Consider the following 27,971-nt stretch of genomic DNA (forward strand, 5'->3'; position numbering starts at 1 on the left):
TCCATTATCACATCATAACAGCTTGGTCTCCCTGATCCTAGATCAATACATTATCACATCATAACAGCTCTGTCTCCCTGCTCCTAGATCAATACATTATCACACCATAACAGCTCTGTCTCCCTGCTCCTAGATCAATACATTATCACATCATAACAGCGTGGTCTCCCTGCTCCTAGATCAATACATTATCACATCATAACAGCTCTGTCTCCCTGCTCCTAGATCAATACATTATCACATCATAACATCTGTCTCCCTGCTCCTAGATCAATACATTATCACACCATAACAGCTCTGTCTCCCAGCTCCTAGATCAATACATTATCACATCATAACAGCGTGGTCTCCCTGCTCCTAGATCAATACATTATCACATCATAACAGCTCTGTCTCCCTGCTCCTAGATCAATACATTATCACATCATACCAGCTCTGTCTCCTTGCTCCTAGATCAATACATTATCACACCATAACAGCTCTGTCTCCCTGCTCCTAGATCAATACATTATCACATCATAACAGCTCTGTCTCCCTGCTCCTAGATCAATACATTATCACATCATAACAGCTCTGTCTCCCTGCTCCTAGATCAATACATTATCACATCATAACAGCTCTGTCTCCCTGCTCCTAGATCAATACATTATCACATCATAACAGCTCTGTCTCCCTGCTCCTAGATCAATACATTATCACATCACAACAACTCTGTCTCCCTGCTCCTAGATCAGTCCATAATCACATCATACCAGCTCTGTCTCCTTGCTCCTAGATCAATACATTATCACACCAAAGCAGCTCTGTCTCCCTGTTCCTATGTGAATACATTGCATATTATGAACACAACAGTAAATCTTTTCCTCCAGGACAGATCTGTTGAACAGATAACGTATTTGTTTGTATCTGAAACAGCCTACAGTAGAAGCCGTCAACACTCTCTCAGTATAAAGCATGAGAATGACTTGTGATTGTGAGAGCATTTTTTGAACGCACTCTCAGAGTTTTACGACGTGCTATACAGGAACCTATTGAATATGATAAATGTAGTAATGCTTTCCACACACTGAAATGCACGTAATTCCTTCCCTGAGAAACACAATGGACTTTCCCCCACCCGTTACACTAGTGGATAAATACAACACAGAAAAGGTACACCATATTGAATAGCAGTAGTCAGTGGTGGTATAATGATAGAGGGACATGGTGTTACAGAGACAGGAATCTGAGGATGTGCATCCGTTTAAAAGCACATCCAGTCGTTTTCCAGGTTCAGGGTACAAAAAGTAGACCTATATCAGACAAAATGCAGGGATGTAGATGACATGTAGTACTAGAAGCCAGGAGAGGAGAGAGGGGAGAGAGAAGAGAGAGAGAGGAGGAGAGGGTTGGATATTAAACAGAAAGGAGGAGAGAGGAGGAGGAGAGAGGAGGAGAGAGTTGGATAAACATAAAGGAGGAGAGAGGAGGAGGAGAGAGGAGGAGAGAGTTGGATAAACAGAAAGGAGGAGAGAGGAGGAGGAGAGAGGAGGAGAGAGTTGGATAAACAGAAAGGAGGAGAGAGGAGGAGGAGAGAGGAGGAGAGAGTTGGATAAACAGAAAGGAGGAGAGCGGAGGAGGAGAGAGGAGGAGAGAGTTGGATAAACAGAAAGGAGGAGAGAGGAGGAGGAGAGAGGAGGAGAGAGTTGGATAAACAGAAAGGAGGAGAGAGGAGGAGGATAGAGGAGGAGGAGAGAGGAGGAGAGAGTTGGATAAACAGAAAGGAGGAGAGAGGAGGAGGAGAGAGGAGGAGGAGAGAGGAGGAGGAGGAGAGAGTTGGATAAACAGAAAGGAGGAGAGAGGGGTAGGAGAGAGGAGGATAGGGTCTGATAATGCACTGGGAGTGGTGGATAAATTATTGAGTCTGCATTGTTGAGGAGAGAGACAGGGAAGAGAGAGACAGGGAGGAGAGAGACAGGGCGGAGACAGACAGGGAGGAGAGAGACAGGGAGGAGAGAGACAAGGAGGATAGAGACAGGGAGGATAAAGACAGGGAGGAGAGAGACAGAGATGAAACAGACATGGAGGAGAGAGAGAGACAGGGAGGAGAGAGAGAGGGAGGAGATTGACAGATGAAGAGAGAGAGAGGGAGGAGAGAGACAGAGCGAGAGTTACAGTAACTCCAGTAATGTAGTCATGTGACTAGTGGAGTTTTACAGTAACTCCAGTAATGTAGTCATGTGACGAGTGTAGTTTTACAGTAACTCCAGTAATGTAGTCATGTGACTAGTGAAGTTTTACAGTAACTCCAGTAATGTAGTCATGTGACGAGTGGAGTTTTACAGTAACTCCAGTAATGTAGTCATGTGACTAGTGGAGTTTTACAGTAACTCCAGTAATGTAGTCATGTGACTAGTGGAGTTTTACAGTAACTCCAGTAATGTAGTCATGTGACTAGTGGAGTTGTACAGTAACTCCAGTAATGTAGTCATGTGACTAGTGAAAATGTACAGTAACTCCAGTAATCTAGTCATGTGACTAGTGAAGTTTTACAGTAACTCCAGTAATGTAGTCATGTGACTAGCGGAGTTTTACAGCAACTCCAGTAATGTAGTCATGTGACTAGTGGAGTTTTACAGTAACTCCAGTAATGTAGTCATGTGACTAGTGGAGTTTTACAGTAACTCCAGTAATGTAGTCATGTGACTAGTGGAGTTGTACAGTAACTCCAGTAATGTAGTCATGCGACCAGTGGAGTTTTACAGTAACTCCAGTAATGTAGTCATGTGACTAGTGGAGTTTTACAGTAACTCCAGTAATGTAGTCATGTGACTAGTGGAGTTTTACAGCAACTCTAGTAATGTAGTCATGTGGTGCTGTGGTCCTGTCACTCAGAGTTAGGCATACACAGAAAAGCATTAGCTAGCTAACCTGCTTCCCCAGGGGAACACTGGGGTTTCCTGGACTGGATGGATCCCACACCGAGACCAGGAAATGAATTGGGATGAACTGGGAACACTGGGGTGAATTGTTTGGTTGGTCACCATGGCAATCATACAAGCCAATACAAGCCATGACTTGATACATACATACATACATACATACACACACACACACACACACACACACACACACACACACACACACACACACACACACACACACACACACACACACACACACACACACACACACCACACACACACACACACACACACACACACACACACACACACATACACATACATATATATTTAAAATATATATATATTTTCCTTTATTATTTTCCCCTAACCCCACCGCCCCTCCCATAATTGGAGTAAACTAATGAACATCAACACTTAGGCTTCTACTTCCAGCTTATACATACTATATAGATATAGTACTATATACATACTATACACATACATACTATATACATACAGTACTATATAGATATAGTACTATATACATACTATACACATACATACTATATAGATATAGTACTATATACATACTATACACATACAGTACTATATAGATATAGTACTATATACATACTATACACATACATACTATATACATACAGTACTATATAGATATAGTACTATATAAATACTATACACATACATACTATATACATACAGTACTATATAGATATAGTACTATATACATACTATACACATACAGTACTATATAGATATAGTACTATATACATACTATACACATACATACTATATACATACAGTACTATACACATACATACTATATACATACAGTACTATATACATACAGTACTATATACATACATACTATATACATACAGTACTATATACATACATACTATATACATACAGTACTATATACATACAGTACTATATACATACATACTTTATACATACAGTACTATATACATACTATACACATACATACTATATACATACAGTACTATACACATACATACTATATACATACAGTACTATATACATACATCCTTTATACACACAGTACTATATACATACAGTACTATATACATACATACTTTATACACACAGTACTATATACATACAGTACTATATACATGCAGTACTATATACATACAGTACTATATACATACAGTACTATATAAATACAGTAGTATATACATACAGTACTATATACATACAGTAGTATATACATACAGTACTATATACATACAGTAGTATATGCATACAGTACTATATACATTTTACGGACACAATATGGATGAGCTGGTTCAATTTACTGTATTTCTCTAGCTTGTTAGTAGTATGTCACAGTGGCTGGTTGTATCAGACAACGTTATGTTGGGTTACTCTACAGTATGTGACTCAGACCTCCACTTGACCTGCTCCAGGGTTACTCTTGTTGGGTGAAATGACACTTCCCAGTGATAGCAGGTAGCATCTGTGACAGTGTGCCACCACCACCCCTGGAGCTGCCCAGCACCTGCACACCCACTCTGGCTCCCCTCTCTCCCACTCTGCCTCCCTGCTCCCCTCTCTCCCTCTCTACCGCCCTGCTCCCCTCTCTCCCACTCTGCCTCCCTGCTCCCCTCTCTCCCTCTCTACCTCCCTGCTCACCTCTCTCCCTATCTACCTCCCTGCTCCCCTCTCTCCCTCTCCGCCTCCCTGCTCCCCTCTCTCCCTCTCTACCTCCCTGCTCCCCTCTCTCCCTCTCTGCCTCCCTGCTCCCCTCTCTCCCTCTCTACCTCCCTGCTCACCTCTCTCCCTATCTACCTCCCTGCTCCCCTCTCTCCCTCTCTACCTCCCTGCTCCCCTCTCTCCCTCTCTGCCTCCCTGCTCCCCTCTCTCCCTCTCTACCTCCCTGCTCACCTCTCTCCCTATCTACCTCCCTGCTCCCCTCTCTCCCTCTCCGCCTCTCTGCTCCCCTCTCTCCCTCTCTACCTCCCTGCTCCCCTCTCTCCCTCTCTGCCTCCCTGCTCCCCTCTCTCCCTCTCTGCCTCCCTGCTCCCCTCTCTCCCTCTCTACATCCCTGCTCCCCTCTCTCCCTCTCTACCTCTCTGCTCCCCTCTCTCCCTCTCCGCCTCCCTGCTCCCCTCTCTCTACCTCCCTGCTCCCCCCTCTCCCTCTCTACCTCTCTGCTCCCCTCTCTCCCTCTCCGCCTCCCTCCTCCCCTCTCTCCAACTACCTGCTCCCCTCTCTCTGCCTCCCTGCTCCCCTCTCTCCCTCTCTGCCTCCATGCTCCCCTCTATCCCTCTCTATCTCCCTGCTCCCCTCTCTCCCTCCTACCTCTCTCACCCACTTTATTACTCTATCTCCCTCCTGCCCTCCCCCTTCCTTTCCCTTCGCCTCACCCCACCCTCCCTCAGGGGATTCCTTCTCACTTTCCCCTCTCTAACGGCCTTGCTAGAGTCCTTGTTACCACCTGTGTTCTGAGGCTCGTTAGGCTCGTTAGGCTCGTTAGTCTCGTTAGCAGCAGTGAAGATGTGAGAGGAGTGGTGGTGTGAGGCACGTTCTCTGTCAGATAGTGAAACATCACACTGGGCAATTAGCTACTGTATGTAGTTAAGGAGACCTGTTGAAAGAAAAAATACACACACTGTTGAACGAATGTTTTCAAAATGAATAAAAATTTCTCTCTTTCTGTCTCTCCACAGTGACTGTCTCCACCAATACTTATTTTGATGGTCTGCTGGTGACCGGTCTCTACACGTCCACTCCTGTCCAGTCTGCTCCTATCCCTGCTCCTGCTGCATTCGGCTTCGGTAAGTCAACCAATCCGTACTTGGCGTCCTCAACAACATGTAGTTTAGCCAATGAAAGACAAGCCAAACCTTCTATTCTATTGTGCTACTGAGCCTGTGGAATTAGCTTTCCATTCCTTAATTAGCACTCACTGGTGAAATCCCTTCCATCCACCCGTTGCTTTCAGATCAATGCAGATGAAGGAACTGAAATTACTTCAGTGTATTCCCTCACAAAACTGTGTGTGAGAGAGTCTGTAAAGCAAACCCAGTCCATTGATACCAGTCCAGCCCCTGACGGTACCAGACCCAAAAGCACACAAACAGCCCAGATGATCTAACAGGCTACAATGGATTGGACTGGGATTGTGTCTGGAGATAGATAAAACTGGGGTTGAGTTTGGGGATGATGTAGACTGGGGATGAGTCTGGGGTTGATGTGGACTGGGGTTAAGTCTGGGGATGAGTCTGGGGATGATGTGCACTGGGGTTGAGTCTGGGGATGATGTGCACTGGGGTTGAGTCTGGGGATGATGTGGACTGGGGTTGAGTCTGGGGATGATGTGGACTGGGGATGAGTCTGGGGATGATGTGGACTGGGGATGAGTCTGGGGATGATGTGGACTGGGGATGAGTCTGGGGATGATGTGGACTGGGGATGAGTCTGGGGATGATGTGGACTGGGGTTGAGTCTGGGGATGATGTGCACTGGGGTTGAGTCTGGGGATGATGTGCACTGGGGTTGAGTCTGGGGATGATGTGCACTGGGGTTGAGTCTGGGGATGATGTGGACTGGGGATGAGTCTGGGGATGATGTGGACTGGGGATGAGTCTGGGGATGATGTGGACTGGGGATGAGTCTGGGGATGATGTGGACTGGGGATGAGTCTGGGGATGATGTGGACTGGGGATGAGTCTGGGGATGATGTGGACTGGGGTTGAGTCTGGGGATGATGTGGACTGGGGATGAGTCTGGGGTTGATGTGGACTGGGGATGAGTCTGGGGATGAGTCTGGGGATGATGTGGACTGGGGATGAGTCTGGGGATGATGAGTCTGGGGATGAGTCTGGGGATGAGTCTGGGGATGAGTCTGGGGATGAGTCTGGGGATGAGTCTGGGGATGATGTGGACTGGGGATGAGTCTGGGGATGAGTCTGGGGATGAGTCTGGGGATGAGTCTGGGGATGATGTGGACTGGGGTTGAGTCTGGGGATGATGTGCACTGGGGTTGAGTCTGGGGATGATGTGGACTGGGGATGAGTCTGGGGATGATGTGGACTGGGGATGAGTCTGGGGATGATGTGGACTGGGGATGAGTCTGGGGTTGATGTGGACTGGGGATGAGTCTGGGGATGAGTCTGGGGATGAGTCTGGGGATGAGTCTGGGGATGATGTGGACTGGGGATGAGTCTGGGGATGATGTGGACTGGGGATGAGTCTGGGGATGAGTCTGGTAAACTGGTTACCAACTTAATTAGAGCAGTAAAAACAAATGTTTTGTCATACCCGTGACATACACACGGCTTTCGGTCAATCAGCATGCAGGGTTCAAACCACCCAGTTTCTAAGTTGTGTTTAATGCTGTGGGAAATACATTATAAACCCACAGGAGAAGACCTATCATTAAGACATTAGTTGGAACAATGGACAATAGAGAAAGAGACCAAACCACACAGACTGGCTGTGGTATTATTAACGATCTATACTCAACTAGTACGCAGGCCAAGCAGTCATACTGTATGCATTCCAGACCACAAAAGGTCATTCTGCTCTTCTCAGAAACTGCTTTGGAACTTTCCCCCCACAAAAAAAATGAGATTATGGGAAATTCTGTGGAAACACGTCTGTGATATTATACTTTTATGTCAACCATCAGTGTTAGACATGGGCTGGAAGTGTCAGTGTGAACTGGACATGGGCTGGAAGTGTCAGTGTGAACTGGACATGGGCTGGAAGTGTCAGTGTGAACTGGACATGGGCAGGAAGTGTCAGTGTGAACTGGACATGGGCTGGAAGTGTCAGTGTGAACTGGACATGGGCAGGAAGTGTCAGTGTAAACTGGACATGGGCAGGAAGTGTCAGTGTGAACTGGACATGGGCTGGAAGTGTCAGTGTGAACTGGACATGGGCAGGAAGTGTCAGTGTGAACTGGACATGGGCTGGAAGTGTCAGTGTGAACTGGATATTGGCTGGAAGTGTCAGTGTGAACTGGACATGGGCTGGAAGTGTCAGTGTGAACTGGATATGGGCTGGAAGTGTCAGTGTGAACTGGATATGGGCTGGAAGTGTCAGTGTGAACTGGACATGGGCTGGAAGTGTCAGTGTGAACTGGGCATGGGCTGGAAGTGTCAGTGTGAACTGGACATGGGCTGGAAGTGTCAGTGTGAACTGGATATGGGCTGGAAGTGTCAGTGTGAACTGGATATGGGCTGGAAGTGTCAGTGTGAACTGGATATGGGCTGGAAGTGTCAGTGTGAACTGGACATGGGCTGGAAGTGTCAGTGTGAACTGGACATGGGCTGGAAGTGTCAGTGTGAACTGGACATGGGCAGGAAGTGTCAGTGTGAACTGGACATGGGCAGGAAGTGTCAGTGTGAACTGGACATGGGCTGGAAGTGTCAGTGTGAACTGGACATGGGCAGGAAGTGTCAGTGTGAACTGGACATGGGCTGGAAGTGTCAGTGTGAACTGGATATTGGCTGGAAGTGTCAGTGTGAACTGGACATGGGCTGGAAGTGTCAGTGTGAACTGGATATGGGCTGGAAGTGTCAGTGTGAACTGGATATGGGCTGGAAGTGTCAGTGTGAACTGGACATGGGCTGGAAGTGTCAGTGTGAACTGGGCATGGGCTGGAAGTGTCAGTGTGAACTGGACATGGGCTGGAAGTGTCAGTGTGAACTGGATATGGGCTGGAAGTGTCAGTGTGAACTGGATATGGGCTGGAAGTGTCAGTGTGAACTGGATATGGGCTGGAAGTGTCAGTGTGAACTGGACATGGGCTGGAAGTGTCAGTGTGAACTGGACATGGGCTGGAAGTGTCAGTGTGAACTGGACATGGGCAGGAAGTGTCAGTGTGAACTGGACATGGGCAGGAAGTGTCAGTGTGAACTGGACATGGGCTGGAAGTGTCAGTGTGAACTGGACATGGGCAGGAAGTGTCAGTGTGAACTGGACATGGGCTGGAAGTGTCAGTGTGAACTGGATATTGGCTGGAAGTGTCAGTGTGAACTGGACATGGGCTGGAAGTGTCAGTGTGAACTGGATATGGGCTGGAAGTGTCAGTGTGAACTGGATATGGGCTGGAAGTGTCAGTGTGAACTGGACATGGGCTGGAAGTGTCAGTGTGAACTGGGCATGGGCTGGAAGTGTCAGTGTGAACTGGACATGGGCTGGAAGTGTCAGTGTGAACTGGATATGGGCTGGAAGTTTCAGTGTGAACTGGATATGGGCTGGAAGTGTCAGTGTGAACTGGATATGGGCTGGAAGTGTCAGTGTGAACTGGACATGGGCTGGAAGTGTCAGTGTGAACTGGACATGGGCTGGAAGTGTCAGTGTGAACTTCTCCACTTCTGACTCTAAAGCCTGTTTGGCAGGAATCACATGGTCATTATCAATCAAAGGGCTCAACAGAGAAGAACAGAAACAAACTCTGTTTCATAGGAAACTAATGCACTGAGAATAACTGGACCTGAGATGGTTTCAAAGTTGAGATATCTGCAAATGGGGCCATCCAGTGTGTCTAGATCTGGGTTGTCTTAGGGGGCAGGGAGGTCATAATGCCCCCACAAAGAGAGCTGTGTCCAGGGCTCCAGGCCCAAGCTGTGTCCAGGGCTCCAGGCCCAAGCTGTGTCCAGGGCTCCAGGCCCAAGCTGTGTCCAGGGCTCCAGGCCCAAGCTGTGTCCAGGGATCCAGGCCCAAGCTGTGCCCAGGGCTCCAGGCCCAAGCTGTGCCCAGGGCTCCAGGCCCAAGCTGTGCCCAGGGCTCCAGACCCAAACTGTGCCCAGGGCTCCAGGCCCAAACTGTGTCCAGGGCTCCAGGCCCAAGCTGTGCCCAGGGTTCCAGGCCCAAACTGTGTCCAGGGCTCCAGGCCCAAGCTGTGTCCAGGGCTCCAGGCCCAAGCTGTGTCCAGGGCTCCAGGCCCAAACTGTTCCCAGGGCTCCAGGCCCAAGCTGTGTCCAGGGCTCCAGGCCCAAACTGTGTCCAGGGCTCCAGACCCAAGCTGTTCCCAGGGCTCCAGGCCCAAACTGTGTCCAGGGCTCCAGGCCCAAGCTGTGCCCAGGGCTCCAGGCCCAAACTGTGCCCAGGGCTCCAGACCCAAGCTGTTCCCAGGGCTCCAGACCCAAGCTGAATTAACCAGTGTATCTGTGTTTTCTCCTGTTTGCCATTGGCAGGCCTGATATTTTGGCAGAGGCATCCAAGCGTTGTGCCTCCAACATCACGTCACCTTTTGCTTCACAGAGACGTCTTGAGCTGTGCCTGTGACTCATTCATTTGAAGAAGTTTGGGAGAAACTCCCAGACTGATGGGCAAACCTCAGCAGGGTAGTCATTCACACAGGTCTCAGCTGAAGAGCTCTTCGTCCTCCTCTCTGTGTGTCTCCTTCAGGAAGTCCTCAGGGATGAACATTTACACACTTACCCTTTGAGCACCAATACACAAACACAATGAAAAGGTTCCTATAGAAGAGGAAACACAAGGGGGGGAGATGTATTAGTGTAACACACATTGCTGAACACCATAGCAGGATTCCCAGCAGGAAGTCACTAGTTCAGTTCTTGTTTTATTATTCCCTCTATACTTCATCGGTACCATCAGAATGCCCATTGAAGGGGGGATGGGAGTGTGGTGACCAGGCAAGCTCCGTAGTCTGGGGAGTTAGACCCAGCTTGTTTGTAGACCTTGGCCTGGCTGGGGCTCACATCTCTGGGGAAAGGAGACAACAGACCTGGGGGGGAGAGAGAGAGAGAGAGAGAGAGAGAGAGAGAGAGAGAGAGAGAGAGAGAGAGAGAGAGAGAGAGAGAGAGAGAGAGAGAGAGAGAGAGAGAGAGAGAGAGAGAGAGAGAGAGAGAGAGAGAGAGAGAGAGAGAGAGAGAGAGAGAGAGAGAGAGAGAGAGAGAGAGGAGAGAGAGAGAGAGAGAGAGAGAGAGAGAGAGAGAGAGAGAGAGAGAGAGAGAGAGAGAGAGAGAGAGAGAAAAGGATAGAACAAGGACAGGAGAGTCAGAGAGAGGGGAGACAGAGGGCGAGTCAGAGAGAAGGGAGACAGAGGGAGAGTCAGAGAGAGGGGAGACAGAGGGCGAGTCAGAGAGAGGGGAGACAGAGGGCGAGTCAGAGAGAGGGGAGACAGAGGGCGAGTCAGAGAGAAGGGAGACAGAGGGCGAGTCAGAGAGAGGGGAGACAGAGGGCGAGTCAGAGAGAGGGGAGACTGAGGGCGAGTCAGAGAGAGGGGAGACTGAGGGCGAGTCAGAGAGAGGGGAGACAGAGGGCGAGTCAGAGAGAGGGGAGACAGAGGGCGAGTCAGAGAGAGGGGAGACAGAGGGCGAGTCAGAGAGAGGGGAGACAGAGGGCGAGTCAGAGAGAGGGGAGACAGAGGGCGAGTCAGAGAGAGGGGAGACAGAGGGCGAGTCAGAGAGAGGGGAGACAGAGGGCGAGTCAGAGAGAGGGGAGACAGAGGGCGAGTCAGAGAGAGGGGAGACAGAGGGCGAGTCAGAGAGAGGGGAGACAGAGGGCGAGTCAGAGAGAGGGGAGACAGAGGGCGAGTCAGAGAGAGGGGAGACAGAGGGCGAGTCAGAGAGAGGGGAGACAGAGGGCGAGTCAGAGAGAGGGGAGACAGAGGGCGAGTCAGAGAGAGGGGAGACAGAGGGCGAGTCAGAGAGAGGGGAGACAGAGGGCGAGTCAGAGAGAGGGGAGACAGAGGGCGAGTCAGAGAGAGGGGAGACAGAGGGAGAGTCAGATAGAGGGGAGACAGAGGGCGAGTCAGAGAGAGGGGAGACAGAGGGCGAGTCAGAGAGAGGGGAGACAGAGGGCGAGTCAGAGAGAGGGGAGACAGAGGGCGAGTCAGAGAGAGGGGAGACAGAGGGAAAGTCAGAGAGAGGGGAGACAGAGGGTGGTTCAGAGAGAGGGGAGACAGAGGGAGAGTCAGAGAGAGGGGAGACAGAGGGCGAGTCAGAGAGAGGGGAGACAGAGGGCGAGTCAGAGAGAGGGGAGACAGAGGGCGAGTCAGAGAGAAGGGAGACAGAGGGCGAGTCAGAGAGAGGGGAGACAGAGGGCGAGTCAGAGAGAGGGGAGACAGAGGGCGAGTCAGAGAGAGGGGAGACAGAGGGCGAGTCAGAGAGAGGGGAGACAGAGGGCGAGTCAGAGAGAGGGGAGACAGAGGGCGAGTCAGAGAGAGGGGAGACAGAGGGCGAGTCAGAGAGAGGGGAGACAGAGGGAGAGTCAGAGAGAGGGGAGACAGAGGGCGAGTCAGAGAGAGGGGAGACAGAGGGCGAGTCAGAGAGAGGGGAGACAGAGGGCGAGTCAGAGAGAGGGGAGACAGAGGGCGAGTCAGATAGAGGGGAGACAGAGGGCGAGTCAGAGAGAGGGGAGACAGAGGGCGAGTCAGAGAGAGGGGAGACAGAGGGCGAGTCAGAGAGAGGGGAGACAGAGGGCGGTTCAGAAAGAGGGGAGACAGAGGGAGAGTCAGAGAGAGGGGAGACAGAGGGCGAGTCAGAGAGAGGGGAGACAGAGGGCGAGTCAGAGAGAGGGGAGACAGAGGGCGAGTCAGAGAGAGGGGAGACAGAGGGCGAGTCAGAGAGAGGGGAGACAGAGGGCGGTTCAGAGAGAGGGGAGACAGAGGGTGGTTCAGAGAGAGGGGAGACAGAGGGAAAGTCAGAGAGAGGGGAGACAGAGGGCGAGTCAGAGAGAGGGGAGACAGAGGGCGAGTCAGAGAGAGGGGAGACAGAGGGCGAGTCAGAGAGAGGGGAGACAGAGGGCGAGTCAGAGATAGGGGAGACAGAGGGCGAGTCAGAGAGAAGGGAGACAGAGGGCGAGTCAGAGAGAGGGGAGACAGAGGGCGAGTCAGAGAGAGGGGAGACAGAGGGCGAGTCAGAGAGAGGGGAGACAGAGGGCGAGTCAGAGAGAAGGGAGACAGAGGGCGAGTCAGAGAGAGGGGAGACAGAGGGCGAGTCAGAGAGAGGGGAGACAGAGGGTGGTTCAGAAAGAGGGGAGAGTCAAAACACTCTTCCATGAGCGCATGGAAAGCCAGAGTATTGATGAGGTAGTGTTGTAGCAGAGAGCCAGTGTTTCAAGGAACCTCTTTGATGATAATGAAGTGGAACGATGACGCACTCGGGATATTGATGATGCTCACAGTGTTGCTGTGACATGTTCAGTCCTGATGTGACATGCTCAGTAAGGACAAAAGGGGGTCACGGATCAGGGACGAGGACAGGGTCAGGTGGGTAGGGGGTATGTTTGATAGTGTCAAGGCCAGGGTGTGGCTCTATAATCTCTATAATCCAACATTCAGAGCTATAATCAGGCCAAACACACACACACACACACACACACACACACACACACACACACACACACACACACACACACACACACACACACACACACACACACACACACACACACACACACACACACACACACACACACACACACACACACACACACACACACACACACACACACTCAAACACACAGTGCCATATTGTGCAGCTGGGTGACGGGGACTCGGGGAGTGAGGCCGTGTGTTTCGGACCTCCTGTTGTTTGCGCTGCCAGTGGGGTGTGGGGCTCTAGCTGTGATGTGGGGAATGAACTCACCACCTAACTGACTCATATTCAAAGGATGTGCAAGCGTGTGTGTGTGCCTGTGTGTGTGTTTGACACTTAGGGTCTGTATTGACAGAAGTGTAAAGCTGTTTATTAAACTATAGAGTAAAGAAGGAGGTGAGAATGTGTTTTAGTACACTGTGTTAGTATTACAATAAAATGTGTGTAACGTATTATGTTTGTTAGAGAGACTCTGTGTGTATAGTTCTCCAGGTCACTCTGCCAGAGGCTCTGTGTGTGTGTGTGTGTGTGTGTGTGTGTGTGTGTGTGTGTGTGTGTGTGTGAGTGAGTGAGTGAGTGAGTGAGTGAGTGAGTGAGTGAGTGAGTGAGAGAGTGAGAGAGTGAGAGAGTGAGAGAGTGAGAGAGTGAGTGAGTGAGTGAGTGAGTGAGTGAGTGAGTGAGTGAGTGAGTGAGTGAGTGAGTGAGTGAGTGAGTGAGAGTGAGAGTGAGAGTGAGAGTGAGAGTGAGAGTGAGAGAGAGACCAAAAACATAGAGACCCGGAAAACCTGAGTCTACGCCTTCACTATGGTGAATCACTAAAACAATACAGAAATACACTACGGAAAAAGAAGGAACAGCACGTCAGAAATCAGCTCCATGTAATTGAAGAATCCATAGACTCTAACCAATTCTGGGAAAATTGGAAAACACTAAACAAACAACAACACGAAGAATTATCTATCCAAAATGGAGATGTATGGGTAAACCACTTCTCCAATCTTTTTGGCTCTATAACAAAGAATAAAGAGCAAAAACATATACATGATCAAATACAAATCCTAGAATCAACTATTAAAGACTACCAGAACCCACTGGATTCTCCAATTACCTTGAATGAGTTACAGGACAAAATAAAAACCCTCCAACCCAAAAAGGCCTGTGGTGTTGATGGTATCCTTAATGAAATGATCAAATATACAGACAACAAATTCCAATTGGCTATATTAAAACTCTTTAACATCGTCCTTAGCTCTGGCATCTTCCCCAATATTTGGAACCAAGGACTGATCACCCCAATCCACAAAAGTGGAGACAAATTTGACCCCAATAACTACCGTGGAATATGCGTCAACAGTAACCTTGGGAAAATACTCTGCATTATCATTAACAGCAGACTCGTACATTTCCTCAATGAAAACAATGTACTGAGCAAATGTCAAATTGGCTTTTTACCAAATTACCGTACAACAGACCATGTATTCACCCTACACACCCTAATTGACAACCAAACAAACCAAAACAAAGGCAAAGTCTTCTCATGCTTTGTTGATTTCAAAAAAGCCTTCGACTCAATTTGGCATGAGGGCCTGCTATACAAATTGATGGAAAGTGGTGTTGGGGGTAAAACATACGACATTATAAAATCCATGTACACAAACAACAAGTGTGCGGTTAAAATTGGCAAAAGACACACACATTTCTTCTCACAGGGTCGTGGGGTGAGACAGGGATGCAGCTTAAGCCCCACCCTCTTCAACATATATATCAATGAATTGGCGCGAGCATTAGAACAGTCTGCAGCACCCGGTCTCACCCTACTAGAATCCGAAGTCAAATGTCTACTGTTTGCTGATGATCTGGTGCTTCTGTCACCAACCAAGGAGGGCCTACAACAGCACCTAGATCTTCTGCACAGATTCTGTCAGACCTGGGCCCTGACAGTAAATCTCAGTAAGACCAAAATAATGGTGTTCCAAAAAAGGTCCAGTCGCCAGGACCACAAATTCCATCTAGACACCGTTGCCCTAGAGCACACAAAAAACTATACATACCTCGGCCTAAACATCAGCACCACAGGTAGCTTCCACAGAGCTGTGAACGATCTGAGAGACAAGGCAAGAAGGGCATTCTATGCCATCAAAAGGAACATAAATTTCAACATACCAATTAGGATCTGGCTAAAAATACTTGAATCAGTCATAGAGCCCATTGCCCTTTATGGTTGTGAGGTCTGGGGTCCGCTCACCAACCAAGATTTCACAAAATGGGACAAACACCAAATTGAGACTCTGCATGCAGAATTCTGCAAAAATATCCTCCGTGTACAACGTAGAACACCAAATAATGCATGCAGAGCAGAATTAGGCCGATACCCACTAATTATCAAAATCCAGAAAAGAGCCGTTAAATTCTACAACCACCTAAAAGGAAGCGATTCCCAAACCTTCCATAACAAAGCCATCACCTACAGAGAGATGAACCTGGAGAAGAGTCCCCTAAGCAAGCTGGTCCTAGGGCTCTGTTCACAAACACAAACACACCCCACAGAGCCCCAGGACAACAGCACAATTAGACCCAACCAAATCATGAGAAAACAAAAAGATAATTACTTGACACATTGGAAAGAATTAACAAAAAAACAGAGCAAACTAGAATGCTATTTGGCCCTAAACAGAGAGTACACAGTGGCAGAATACCTGACCACTGTGACTGACCCAAACTTAAGGAAAGCTTTGACTATGTACAGACTCAGTGAGCATAGCCTTGCTATTGAGAAAGGCCGCCGTAGGCAGACATGGCTCTCAAGAGAAGACAGGCTATGTGCTCACTGCCCACAAAATGAGGTGGAAACTGAGCTGCACTTCCTAACCTCCTGCCCAATGTATGACCATATTAGAGAGACATATTTCCCTCAGATTACACAGATCCACAAAGAATTTGAAAACAAATCCAATTTTGATAAACTCCCATATCTACTGGGTGAAATTCCACAGTGTGCCATCACAGCAGCAAGATTTGTGACCTGTTGTCACAAGAAAAGGGCAACCAGTGAAGAACAAACACCATTGTAAATACAACCCATATTTATGCTTATTTATTTTAACTTGTGTGCTTTAACCATTTGTACATTGTTACAACACTGTATATATATAATATGACATTTGTAATGTCTTTCTTGTTTTGAAACTTCTGTATGTGTAATGTTTACTGTTAATTTGTATTGTTTATTTCACTTTTGTGTATTATCTACCTCACTTGCTTTGGCAATGTTAACACATGTTTCCCATGCCAATAAAGCCCCTTGAATTGAATTGAATTGAATTGAGAGAGAGAGAGAGAGAGAGAGAGAGAGAGAGAGAGAGAGAGAGAGAGAGAGAGAGAGAGAGAGAGAGAGAGAGAGAGAGAGAGAGAGAGAGAGAGAGAGAGAGAGAGAGAGAGAAAGAGACAGAGACAGAGACAGAGACAGAGATAGAGAGAGAGAGGTCACGATCAGATGAGCTCCTGCATTTTTCAGCATTTTCTTTAAAAAATATACATTTAGAGTTAGATAAACTTGGATTTTTTGTCAGGAACACATACAGGATGCTACCCTCTACAACATAACCCTCACTTCAAATCAAAACTTGAAACCTACAACCTGATTTTGGACGGAATTACAGAATCACCTGAAAAGTTCACAAATACCAAGGATTAATTATTCTATACAGCAAATTCTCTGGAAAACAACAGAAACCTGAGAACACCACCCAACCTGGAACTGAGTGAGTAATGTTTAGTCTGAAACTATATTCTATTTCCAAAAGCCAAGAAGAATAATACATGACATTACTTTATAAGGACTGAATAGTAACATAACTCTGCCAAGCTTGATACAACTTCATCTAGCACTTAAGTGTCAAGTGAGAGGTGTCAAAGCCCATTAGCCCAACAATGGCAGGAGAGTCGAATAGTCTACCCCAACCAAATGGAGAGGCCTTAGAAGCTGCCTCCCGCTGTTCAGAGGTAATTAAAATACAGTACCCTGTCATTGTAAAGAATGATAAGGCAAGAAAAGATCACAAAATGAAGCTCCTTATGGAAAATCAAGAGACACTTTTTGCTGACTATTACAAAAATGGGAACATCAGCAACCTTATCTTCTACACAAACCATCCAGTGGCATGGCACAGTGCTATATTAGCACACTACCCCTTTGTTAAGAGAGGGGGGGTTAACGAGGGGTGGAAACTCAGGATACTTGACAACGAGGACTCTGAGTCAGCTAATATAAATCTATATAAGTCTGGAACAGTAATGGTACAGGGCAATCACAAACAGTTTCAGCTGGACTTTCACCAAATCAAAGAATTAGCCCAGCAGGAGAAGCTCTCCCTTGATAAAGATACCCCCACCCCAAGCGGGTCAGACCAGACGTCTTCATCATATAACCACACAGACGAGCAACCCTCAGCAGACAGTCAACCTCCCAGTACAGAGTACTTCTCCCTCATTGAAATGAAGGATAAATTCACCCAGCTGGAGGTAAGGCAGGTGGAGCTGGAACAGCAGGTGATCACACTCCAGTCAGCACAGACCCAGACAACAGTCCAGCACAACAACACCCCCTTAACCAGACCTGGAGAGCCGGAGGTGGAGAAAGACATATCTGCACTATGGACAGTGGTGAGACAACATCAACAGGAGAAAGAGCAGGAGCAGGAGAAGAACAGAGCACTAGAGGAGAGGATCAGACTACAGGAGGAGAGGGAGAGGGGGATGGAGGAGAGGATCAGACTACAGGAGGAGAGGGAGAAGGGGATGGAGGAGAGGATCAGACTACAGGAGGAGAGGTTGAGGGGGATGGCATGTGACAGAGAACAACCCACTAGGGAGGTGGCCATCCCCACAGAGACGCCAGCAGAACAGCCCACCTCAGCACCCGACAAAAGTCTCGACACCACAGCAGAACAGTCCACACCAGACCCTGACCATAGAAACGACATCACAACAGAACAGACAAAAGAAAAACCCCAAGCCCAGCAGCTCTCACCCCCTCTGAGCACCCCCCCTGTCAGCCACCCTGATAGCCCTCCTGACAACCCCCCCACACCCACTGAGGACAAACACAAGACACAGATTGTCCTTCTTATGGACTCAAATGGGAAATATATAGAAGAAAAAAAACTTTTTCCCAAACACAGTGTGTCTAAACTCTGGTGTCCAAACACCCAGCGCGCCCTAGACCTTCTGTCTGAGGACAAACTAGGCTCACCTAGCCACATAATAATACACACAGGCACAAATGACCTGAGAGCACAGCAGGAAAGGGTGGCCACAGCACTGAAGGGAGTGATCGAAAAAGCTTCTTCTACTTTCCCCAACGCACAAGTGGTTATCTCCACCCTGCTACCACGAAAAGACTTCCATCCTGCTACAATACAGCGGGTAAACGCAAGCATCTCCCGTGACTGTGCCTCAAAACCAAATGTTTTTCTGGCCCACCACTCCACCCTGGACTTGAACAGCCTCTATGACCAGGTCCACCTCTACAAGGCAGCAGTGCCCACCTTTGCCCGGACTCTAAAGGACATCGCTCTCAAACGCAGCCCCAACACTTCACACAGGAGCAACAGATCAATAGACACCCCACCAAGACCAGCGAGACACCCTCCAAGACCCCCCCCTGGACCTACACACCCCCCCCACATCAACCATGCCCACACCCAATTTAGGCCCCCTCAGATCAGACCTATGCCACTCCTGCCCACCCCATGCACCCCACCCCCGCAAAGAGGGCATCAACATGGAAGTCACACATACGCCCAGGCAGTGAGCGGGCAAACAGGCCCAACCCCCACTCTTACACTCGCCCAAGCCAACGGCATGTACCAGATGCTCAGCAGGCTCTGCTCACACTTACTGGCCTGAGGCCAAACCACACGGCCAACAACATTGGACACTTTATGGAACAAAAAGCCTTCACTATATCATCCTGGAATATCCAAGGCCTGAGGTCATCTGCCTTTGGCCTAAAGAGCAGGAACCCGGACTTCACCAAAGAAATCGGTAATGCAGACATTGTCATCCTGCAAGAAACCTGGTACAGAGGAGACGGACCCACTGGTTGCCCTCTAGGTTACAGAGAACTGGTAGTCCCATCCACCAAACTACCAGGTGTGAAACAGGGAAGGGACTCAGGGGGAATGCTAATTTGGTATAGAGCAGACCTAACTCACTCCATTAAACTAATCAAAACAGGAACATTTTACATTTGGCTAGAAATTCAAAAGGAAATTATCTTAACAGAGAAAAATGTCCTCCTGTGTGCTACCTATATCCCCCCACTAGAATCCCCATACTTTAATGAAGACAGCTTCTCCATCCTGAATGAGGAAATCAATCATTTCCAGGCCCAGGGACATGTATTAGTCTGTGGCGACCTAAATGCCAGAACTGGACAAGAACCTGACACCCTCAGCACACAGGGGGACAAACACCTACCTGGAGGTGACAGCATTCCCTCCCCCATATGCCCCCCTAGGCACAACTATGACAACATAACCAACAAAAACGGGTCACAACTCCTGCAGCTCTGTCGCACGCTGGGTATGTACATAGTCAATGGTAGGCTTCGAGGGGACTCCTATGGTAGGTTCACCTATAGCTCATCTCTTGGCAGTAGCACTGTAGACTACTTTATCACTGACCTCAACCCAGAGTCTCTCAGAGCGTTCACAGTCAGCCCACTGACACCCCTATCAGACCACAGCAAAATCACAGTCTACTTGAACAGAGCAATACTCAATCACGAGGCATCAATGCCAAAGGAACTGAGTAACATTAAGAAATGCTATAGATGGAAGGAATGCAGTTTGGAAATCTACCAAAAAACAATTAGACAAAAGCAAATTCAATCCCTTTTAGACAACTTCCTGGGTAAAACGTTCCACTGCAATAGTGAAGGTGTAAACTTGGCAGTAGAAAATCTTAACAGTATATTTGACCTCTCAGCTTCCCTATCAAACCTAAAAATCTCAAATAGAAAACCGAAGAAAATGAACAACAATGACAAATGGTTTGATGACGAATGCAAAAATCTAAGAAATAAATTGAGAAACCTGTCCAACCAAAAACATAGAGACCCGGAAAACCTGAGTCTACGCCTTCACTATGGTGAATCACTAAAACAATACAGAAATACACTACGGAAAAAGAAGGAACAGCACGTCAGAAATCAGCTCAATGTAATTGAAGAATCCATAGACTCTAACCACTTCTGGGAAAATTGGAAAACACTAAACAAACAACAACACGAAGAATTATCTATCCAAAATGGAGATGTATGGGTAAACCACTTCTCCAATCTTTTTGGCTCTATAACAAAGAATAAAGAGCAAAAACATATACATGATCAAATACAAATCCTTGAATCAACTATTAAAGACTACCAGAACCCACTGGATTCTCCAATTACCTTGAACGAGTTACAGGACAAAATAAAAACCCTCCAACCCAAAAAGGCCTGTGGTGTTGATGGTATCCTTAATTAAATGATCAAATATACAGACAACAAATTCCAATTGGCTATACTAAAACTCTTTAACATCGTCCTTAGCTCTGGCATCTTCCCCAATATTTGGAACCAAGGACTGATCACCCCAATCCACAAAAGTGGAGACAAATTTGACCCCAATAACTACCGTGGAATATGCGTCAACAGTAACCTTGGGAAAATACTCTGCATTATCATTAACAGCAGACTCGTACATTTCCTCAATGAAAACAATGTACTGAGCAAATGTCAAATTGGCTTTTTACCAAATTACCGTACAACAGACCATGTATTCACCCTACACACCCTAATTGACAACCAAACAAACCAAAACAAAGGCAAAGTCTTCTCATGCTTTGTTGATTTCAAAAAAGCCTTCGACTCAATTTGGCATGAGGGTCTGCTATACAAATTGATGGAAAGTGGTGTTGGGGGAAAAACATACGACATTATAAAATCCATGTACACAAACAACAAGTGTGCGGTTAAAATTGGCAAAAAACACACACATTTCTTCACACAGGGTCGTGGGGTGAGACAGGGATGCAGCTTAAGCCCCACCCTCTTCAACATATATATCAACGAATTGGCGAGGGCATTAGAACAGTCTGCAGCACCTGGCCTCACCCTACTAGAATCCGAAGTCAAATGTCTACTGTTTGCTGATGATCTGGTGCTTCTGTCACCAACCAAGGAGGGCCTACAGCAGCACCTAGATCTTCTGCACAGATTCTGTCAGACCTGGGCCCTGACAGTAAATCTCAGTAAGACCAAAATAATGGTGTTCCAAAAAAGGTCCAGTCGCCAGGACCACAAATTCCATCTAGACACCGTTGCCCTAGAGCACACAAAAAACTATACATACCTCGGCCTAAACCTCAGCACCACAGGTAACTTCCACAAAGCTGTGAACGATCTGAGAGACAAGGCAAGAAGGGCATTCTATGCCATCAAAAGGAACATAAATTTCAACATACCAATTAGGATCTGGCTAAAAATACTTGAATCAGTCATAGAGCCCATTGCCCTTTATGGTTGTGAGGTCTGGGGTCCGCTCACCAACCAAGATTTCACAAAATGGGACAAACACCAAATTGAGACTCTGCATGCAGAATTCTGCAAAAATATCCTCCGTGTACAACGTAGAACACCAAATAATGCATGCAGAGCAGAATTAGGCCGATACCCACTAATTATCAAAATCCAGAAAAGAGCCGTTAAATTCTACAACCACCTAAAAGGAAGCGATTCCCAAACCTTCCATAACAAAGCAATCACCTACAGAGAGATGAACCTGGAGAAGAGTCCCCTAAGCAAGCTGGTCCTGGGGCTCTGTTCACAAACACACCCCACAGAGCCCCAGGACAACAGCACAATTAGACCCAACCAAATCATGAGAAAACAAAAAGATAATTACTTGACACATTGGAAAGAATTAACAAACAAACAGAGCAAACTAGAATGCTATTTGGCCCTAAACAGAGAGTACACAGTGGCAGAATACCTGACCACTGTGACTGACCCAAACTTAAGGAAAGCTTTGACTATGTACAGACTCAGTGAGCATAGCCTTGCTATTGAGAAAGGCCGCCGTAGGCAGACATGGCTCTCAAGAGAAGACAGGCTATGTGCTCACTGCCCACAAAATGAGGTGGAAACTGAGCTGCACTTCCTAACCTCCTGCCCAATGTATGACCATATTAGAGACACATATTTCCCTCAGATCACACAGATCCACAAAGAATTCGAAAACAAATCCAATTTTGATAAACTCCCATATCTACTGGGTGAAATTCCACAGTGTGCCATCACAGCAGCAAGATTTGTGACCTGTTGCCACAAGAAAAGGGCAACCAGTGAAGAACAAACACCATTGTAAATACAACCCATATTTATGTTTATTTATTTTAACTTGTGTGCTTTAACCATTTATACATTGCTACAACACTGTATATATATAATATGACATTTGTAATGTCTTTATTGCTTTGAAACTTCTGTATGTGTAATGTTTACTGTTAATTTTTATTGTTTATTACACTTTTGTATATTATCTACCTCACTTGCTTTGGCAATGTTAACACATGTTTCCCATGCCAATAAAGCCCCTTGAATTGAATTGAATTGAGAGAGAGAGAGTATGTCTGTTGGTTAGTGATGTGGTGGTTCTGTGGTCAGAGCTGTGGTTGGGAGCAGACAGACAGACTGCACGCAGGCCCCTAGAGGGAAACACCTCACCAACCCCACGACCTCACAGACACACATAAACACACACTCCACCAACTGGCAGGCGGCCTCCCAGAGGGCGTCAGTCAATACGTAGTCGCTGCTTTCTGCAGCTCCACGGAAAACTCATAAAGAGAGAGAGAGAGAGAGAGAGAGAGAGAGAGAGAGAGAGAGAGAGAGAGAGAGAGAGAGAGAGAGAGAGAGAGAGAGAGAGAGACAGAGAGAGAGAGACAGAGAGAGAGAGAGAGAGAGATGAACCTGGAGAAGAGTCCCCTAACCAAGCTGGTCCAGGGGCTCTGTTCACAAACACAAACACACCCCACAGAGCCCCAGGACAGCAACACAATTAGACCCAACCAAATCATGAGAAAACAAAAAGATAATTACTTGGCACATTGGAAAGAATTAACAAAAAAACTGAGCAAATTAGAATGCTATTTGGCCCTAAACAGAGAGTACACAGTGGCAGAACACAGACTCCGTGAGCATAGCCTTGCTATTGAGAAAGGCCGCCGTAGGCGGTGTGTAATATTTCCCTCAGATTACACAGACCCACAAAGAATTCGAAAACAAACCTGATTTTGATAAACTCCCATATCTACTGGGAGAAATTCCACAGTGTGCCATCACAGCAGCAAGATTTGTGACCTGTTGCCACAAGAAAAGGGCAACCAATGAAGAACAAACACCATTGTAAATACAACCCATATTTATGTTTATTTATTTTCCCTTTTGTACTTTAACCATTTGTACATCATTACAACACTGTATATATACATAATATGACATTTGTAATGTCCTTATTCTTTTGGAATTTCTGTGAGTGTAATGTTTACTGTTCATTTTTATTGTTTATTTCACTTTTGTATAATATCTACGTCACTTGCTTTGGCAATGTTAACACATGTTTCCCATGCCAATAAAGCCCCTTGAATTGAATTGAGAGGAGAGAGGAGAGAGGAGAGAGGAGAGAGGAGAGAGGAGACAGACAGACAGACAGACAGACAGACAGACAGACAGACAGACAGACAGACAGACATGCCGCAGCACCAGTTTATTGTCCTCCACTCCCCTGAAAAACAACACCCTCCCGCCACACTGCTTTCTCTGTCAAATGAAATAACCTTTAGGCCTTTTACTGGGTTGTTAGAACTCAACACCCACTCATTGTCAGATTAGTGAAAGTGTGTGTGTGTGTGTGTGTGTGTGTGTGTGTGTGTGTGTGTGTGTGTGTGTGTGTGTGTGTGTGTGTGTGTGTGTGTGTGTGTGTGTGTGTGTGTGTTAGGATAGACTGAAGGAGGCCAATGTCATGGTGGTTATATGGCTTATGATTCAAACCAATTGGTGTGTGGGGTTCGCTTGGTAAAACTACAATCTGGGATTTGTATTCCACACCAATCGGCAGCCCTGCCACTTAAACTGGGGGAATTGGGCTGGAGATATGTACATTACATGTTACTAAATGCCTGTAAATATCCCAGATTGTGCCTTTCAATCCAACTCTACTGTAGCTCTGAGTTTCAGGCCCACGTGTGCATGAGTGGCTAACCACGTCAGTTCACGGTGTAGTCATTAGCATTCTAGGCTAACCACGTCAGTTCACGGTGTAGTCAATAGCATGAGTGGCTAACCACGTCAGTTCACGGTGTAGTCATTAGCATTCTAGGCTAACCACGTCAGTTCACGGTGTAGTCATTAGCATTCTAGGCTAACCACGTCAGTTCACGGTGTAGTCATTAGCATTCTAGGCTAACCACGTCAGTTCACGGTGTAGTCATTAGCATTCTAGGCTAACCACGTCAGTTCATGGTGTAGTCATTAGCATTCTAGGCTAACCACGTCAGTTCACGGTGTAGTCATTAGCATTCTAGGCTAACCACATCAGTTCACGGTGTAGTCATTAGCATTCTAGGCTAACCACGTCAGTTCACGGTGTAGTCATTAGCATTCTAGGCTAACCACGTCAGTTCACGGTGTAGTCAATAGCATGGGTGGCTAACCACGTCAGTTCACGGTGTAGTCATTAGCATTCTAGGCTAACCACGTCAGTTCACGGTGTAGTCATTATACTTCTAGGCTAACCACGGCAGTTCACGGTGTAGTCATTAGCATGTGTGGCTAACCACGGCAGTTCACGGTGTAGTCATTAGCATTCTAGGCTAACCACGTCAGTTCACGGTGTAGTCATTATACTTCTAGGCTAACCACGGCAGTTCACGGTGTAGTCAATAGCATGAGTGGCTAACCACGTCAGTTCACGGTGTAGTCATTAGCATTCTAGGCTAACCACGTCAGTTCACGGTGTAGTCATTAGCATTCTAGGCTACAAGTCTGGCTGAGGTGTAACAACCATTGTAGTTGATTTATTTCAAAGGAAATGACAGGAAAGAGAACGTAGACAAAACGTAAACATACACTCTAACAAAGAAAAATGGTTCCAAAAAGGGTTATTTTATTAATTTGATTAAACTACTTCCTGATGATTCATTACAGACATTTTACAGTGTAAATAAGCTTTGCGTCCTTGTGTGTGGAGCTCATGTGCCCGTGTCGAGTCGACCACATTTAGAAATGTCTTTGACACACTGCTGCCAGAAAAGCAACATGAGATTTAAATTAATTTCAAACAGAACTTCAATCACTTTGTGTTTTGTACATTCTTTTAACTTGTATTCCATTAAAAATCCCTTTCGTTCCATTGGCTTTAAAAACAGAAACGTTCTTTAGATTATCCCTGTTAAAACTTGTGTGTGTGTGTGTGTGTGCGTGCGTGCGTGCGTGCGTGCGTGCGTGCGTGTGCATTTTGTCATTTACGTACATCACCATCATCACCATCAGTAAAGGACCCCATAGGGACTCCACAAAGCACCGTCACGGTTAGACCTGACTTGTAGCTCCACCACTAATGAATGCAGAATGCTTTTTCAGGCACATCATCATTTACTGAAACAAAGAAAGCCACTGTAATGTCACATAGGGTGCATTATACACCAGGGACCAGAGGATTCAGGAAGGTTTCAGCTGGAAATGTCACAAAAAACAGTCAGAGGAAATAATGCTCAGATGAGAGAGGAGAATCTTGTCAAGAAAATACAGGAGGGGAGATGTAAAAAAATGACAGAGACAGAGAGAGCTGAGAGAGAGATAGGTCAAGAAAATAGAAGAGAGAGGAGAGAGAGAATGGAGGAGAGAGAGAGAGAGAGGAGGGAGGACAGAGAGATATATATATATATATATATATATAGAGAGAGAGAGAGAGAGGGAGGACAGAGAGATATATATATATATATATATATATATATATATATATATAGAGAGAGAGAGAGAGTGAGGACAGAGAGAGAGAGAGGAGGGAGGACAGAGAGAGAGAAGGGAGGACAGAGAGAGAGAGATAGAAGGGAGGACAGCAAGAGAGAGAGAGAAAGAGAGAGAAAGCGAGAGAGAAGGGAGGACAGAGAGAGAGAGACAGAGAAGGAAAATGACTAAAAGATGAGGAGGAGTGGATAACAACAGGGTGTTAGATGCAAACCAGACAGAGCAGGGTTAGGGTTAGGAGTGGAGAGAGACAGGAGAGAGGGGGGAGTGGAGAGAGGTAGGGTTAGGGTTAGGAGTGGAGAGAGGTAGGGTTAGGGTTAGGAGTGGAGAGAGACAGGGTTAGGGTTAGGAGTGGAGAGAGACAGGAGAGAGGGGGGAGTGGAGAGAGGTAGGGTTAGGGTTAGGAGTGGAGAGAGGCAGAGTTAGGGTTAAGAGTGGAGAGAGGTAGGGTTAGGGTTAGGAGTGGAGAGAGGTAGGTTTAGGGTTAGGAGTGGAGAGAGGTAGGGTTAGGGTTAGGAGTGGAGAGAGGCAGGGTTAGGGTTAGGAGTGGAGAGAGGCAGGGTTAGGGTTAGGAGTGGAGAGAGGTAGGGTTAGGGTTAGGAGTGGAGATAGGCAGGGTTAGGGTTAGGAGTGGAGAGAGGTAGGGTTAGGGTTAGGAGTGGAGAGAGGCAGGGTTAGGGTTAGGAGTGGAGAGAGGGGGGAGTCGAGAGAGGGGGGAGTGGAGAGAGGGGGGAGTGGAGAGATGGGGGAGTGGAGAGAGGCAGGAGAGAGGGGGGAGTGGAGAGAGGCAGGAGAGAGGGGGAAGTGGAGAGAGGCAGGGGGGAGTGGAGAGAGGCAGGAGAGAAGGGGGGAGTGGAGAGAGGCAGGAGAGAGGGGGGAGTGGAGAGAGGCAGGGGGGAGTGGAGAGAGGCAGGAGAGAGGGGGGAGTGGAGAGAGGCAGGAGAGAGGGGGGAGTGGAGAGAGGCAGGAGTGAGGGGGGAGTGGAGAGAGGCAGGAGTGAGGGGGGAGTGGAGAGAGGCAGGAGAGAGGGGGAAGTGGAGAGAGGCAGGAGAGAGGGGGGAGTGGAGAGAGGCAGGAGGAGGATACAGGGAGGAGAGAGGGGGGAGTGTTTGCAGGAGAAAGGAAGATGGGATGGGAGGAGCAGGAGGAGGTTAGGTAACATTCCATCATTCCCAGAGACGTGTGAGATTGGTGTTGTCGCGGGCATGTTGAGTCAGATAGAGCCTTTAGTCAATGATGGAGAACACCATGTTTATATTCTCCTTCGTTTGCATATCTATATGTATTTGCGGGGCATGTTTGGCACCTGCGAGAGAGGTCAAACACACACTGCACACACATAGATCTGGCCTGGTGACAAAGGAGACAGTTTAGTGACAGGGACATCCAGCACAAACACTGTCCCTCGATGATGGAGGGCCCCACGGTCACACACACACACACAGACACACACTGTGATGAAAGGGCACCTGGACTCACACTCACACAGATTAAAAACTAAATTACTGATTAAAAATCACTCTGGAACCTGTGGATGAGCGATGAGGGATGACACACACAGGCACACTCTCTCTCTCTCTCTCTCTCTCTCTCTCTCTCTCTCTCTCTCTCTCTCTCTCTCTCTCTCTCTCTCTCTCTCTCTCTCTCTCTCTCTCTCTCTCTCTCTCTCTCTCT

General features: G+C 47.3%; 1 protein-coding gene across 1 annotated transcript in view; it reads left to right on the plus strand.

The window, feature by feature from the left end:
* Positions 1 to 27,971, plus strand: part of LOC139584249 (reelin-like) — a 356,507-nt gene that overhangs the window by 73,981 nt on the left and 254,555 nt on the right. Inside the window, exon 2 of the mRNA XM_071415869.1 lies at positions 5,597 to 5,704. Within this exon, the coding sequence (XP_071271970.1) occupies positions 5,597 to 5,704 (108 nt within the window). The remainder of the gene's footprint in view (positions 1 to 5,596; positions 5,705 to 27,971) is intronic.

Source organism: Salvelinus alpinus, chromosome 9 (assembly GCF_045679555.1).
Source record: "Salvelinus alpinus chromosome 9, SLU_Salpinus.1, whole genome shotgun sequence".
NCBI classification, from domain to species: Eukaryota; Metazoa; Chordata; class Actinopteri; order Salmoniformes; family Salmonidae; genus Salvelinus; species Salvelinus alpinus.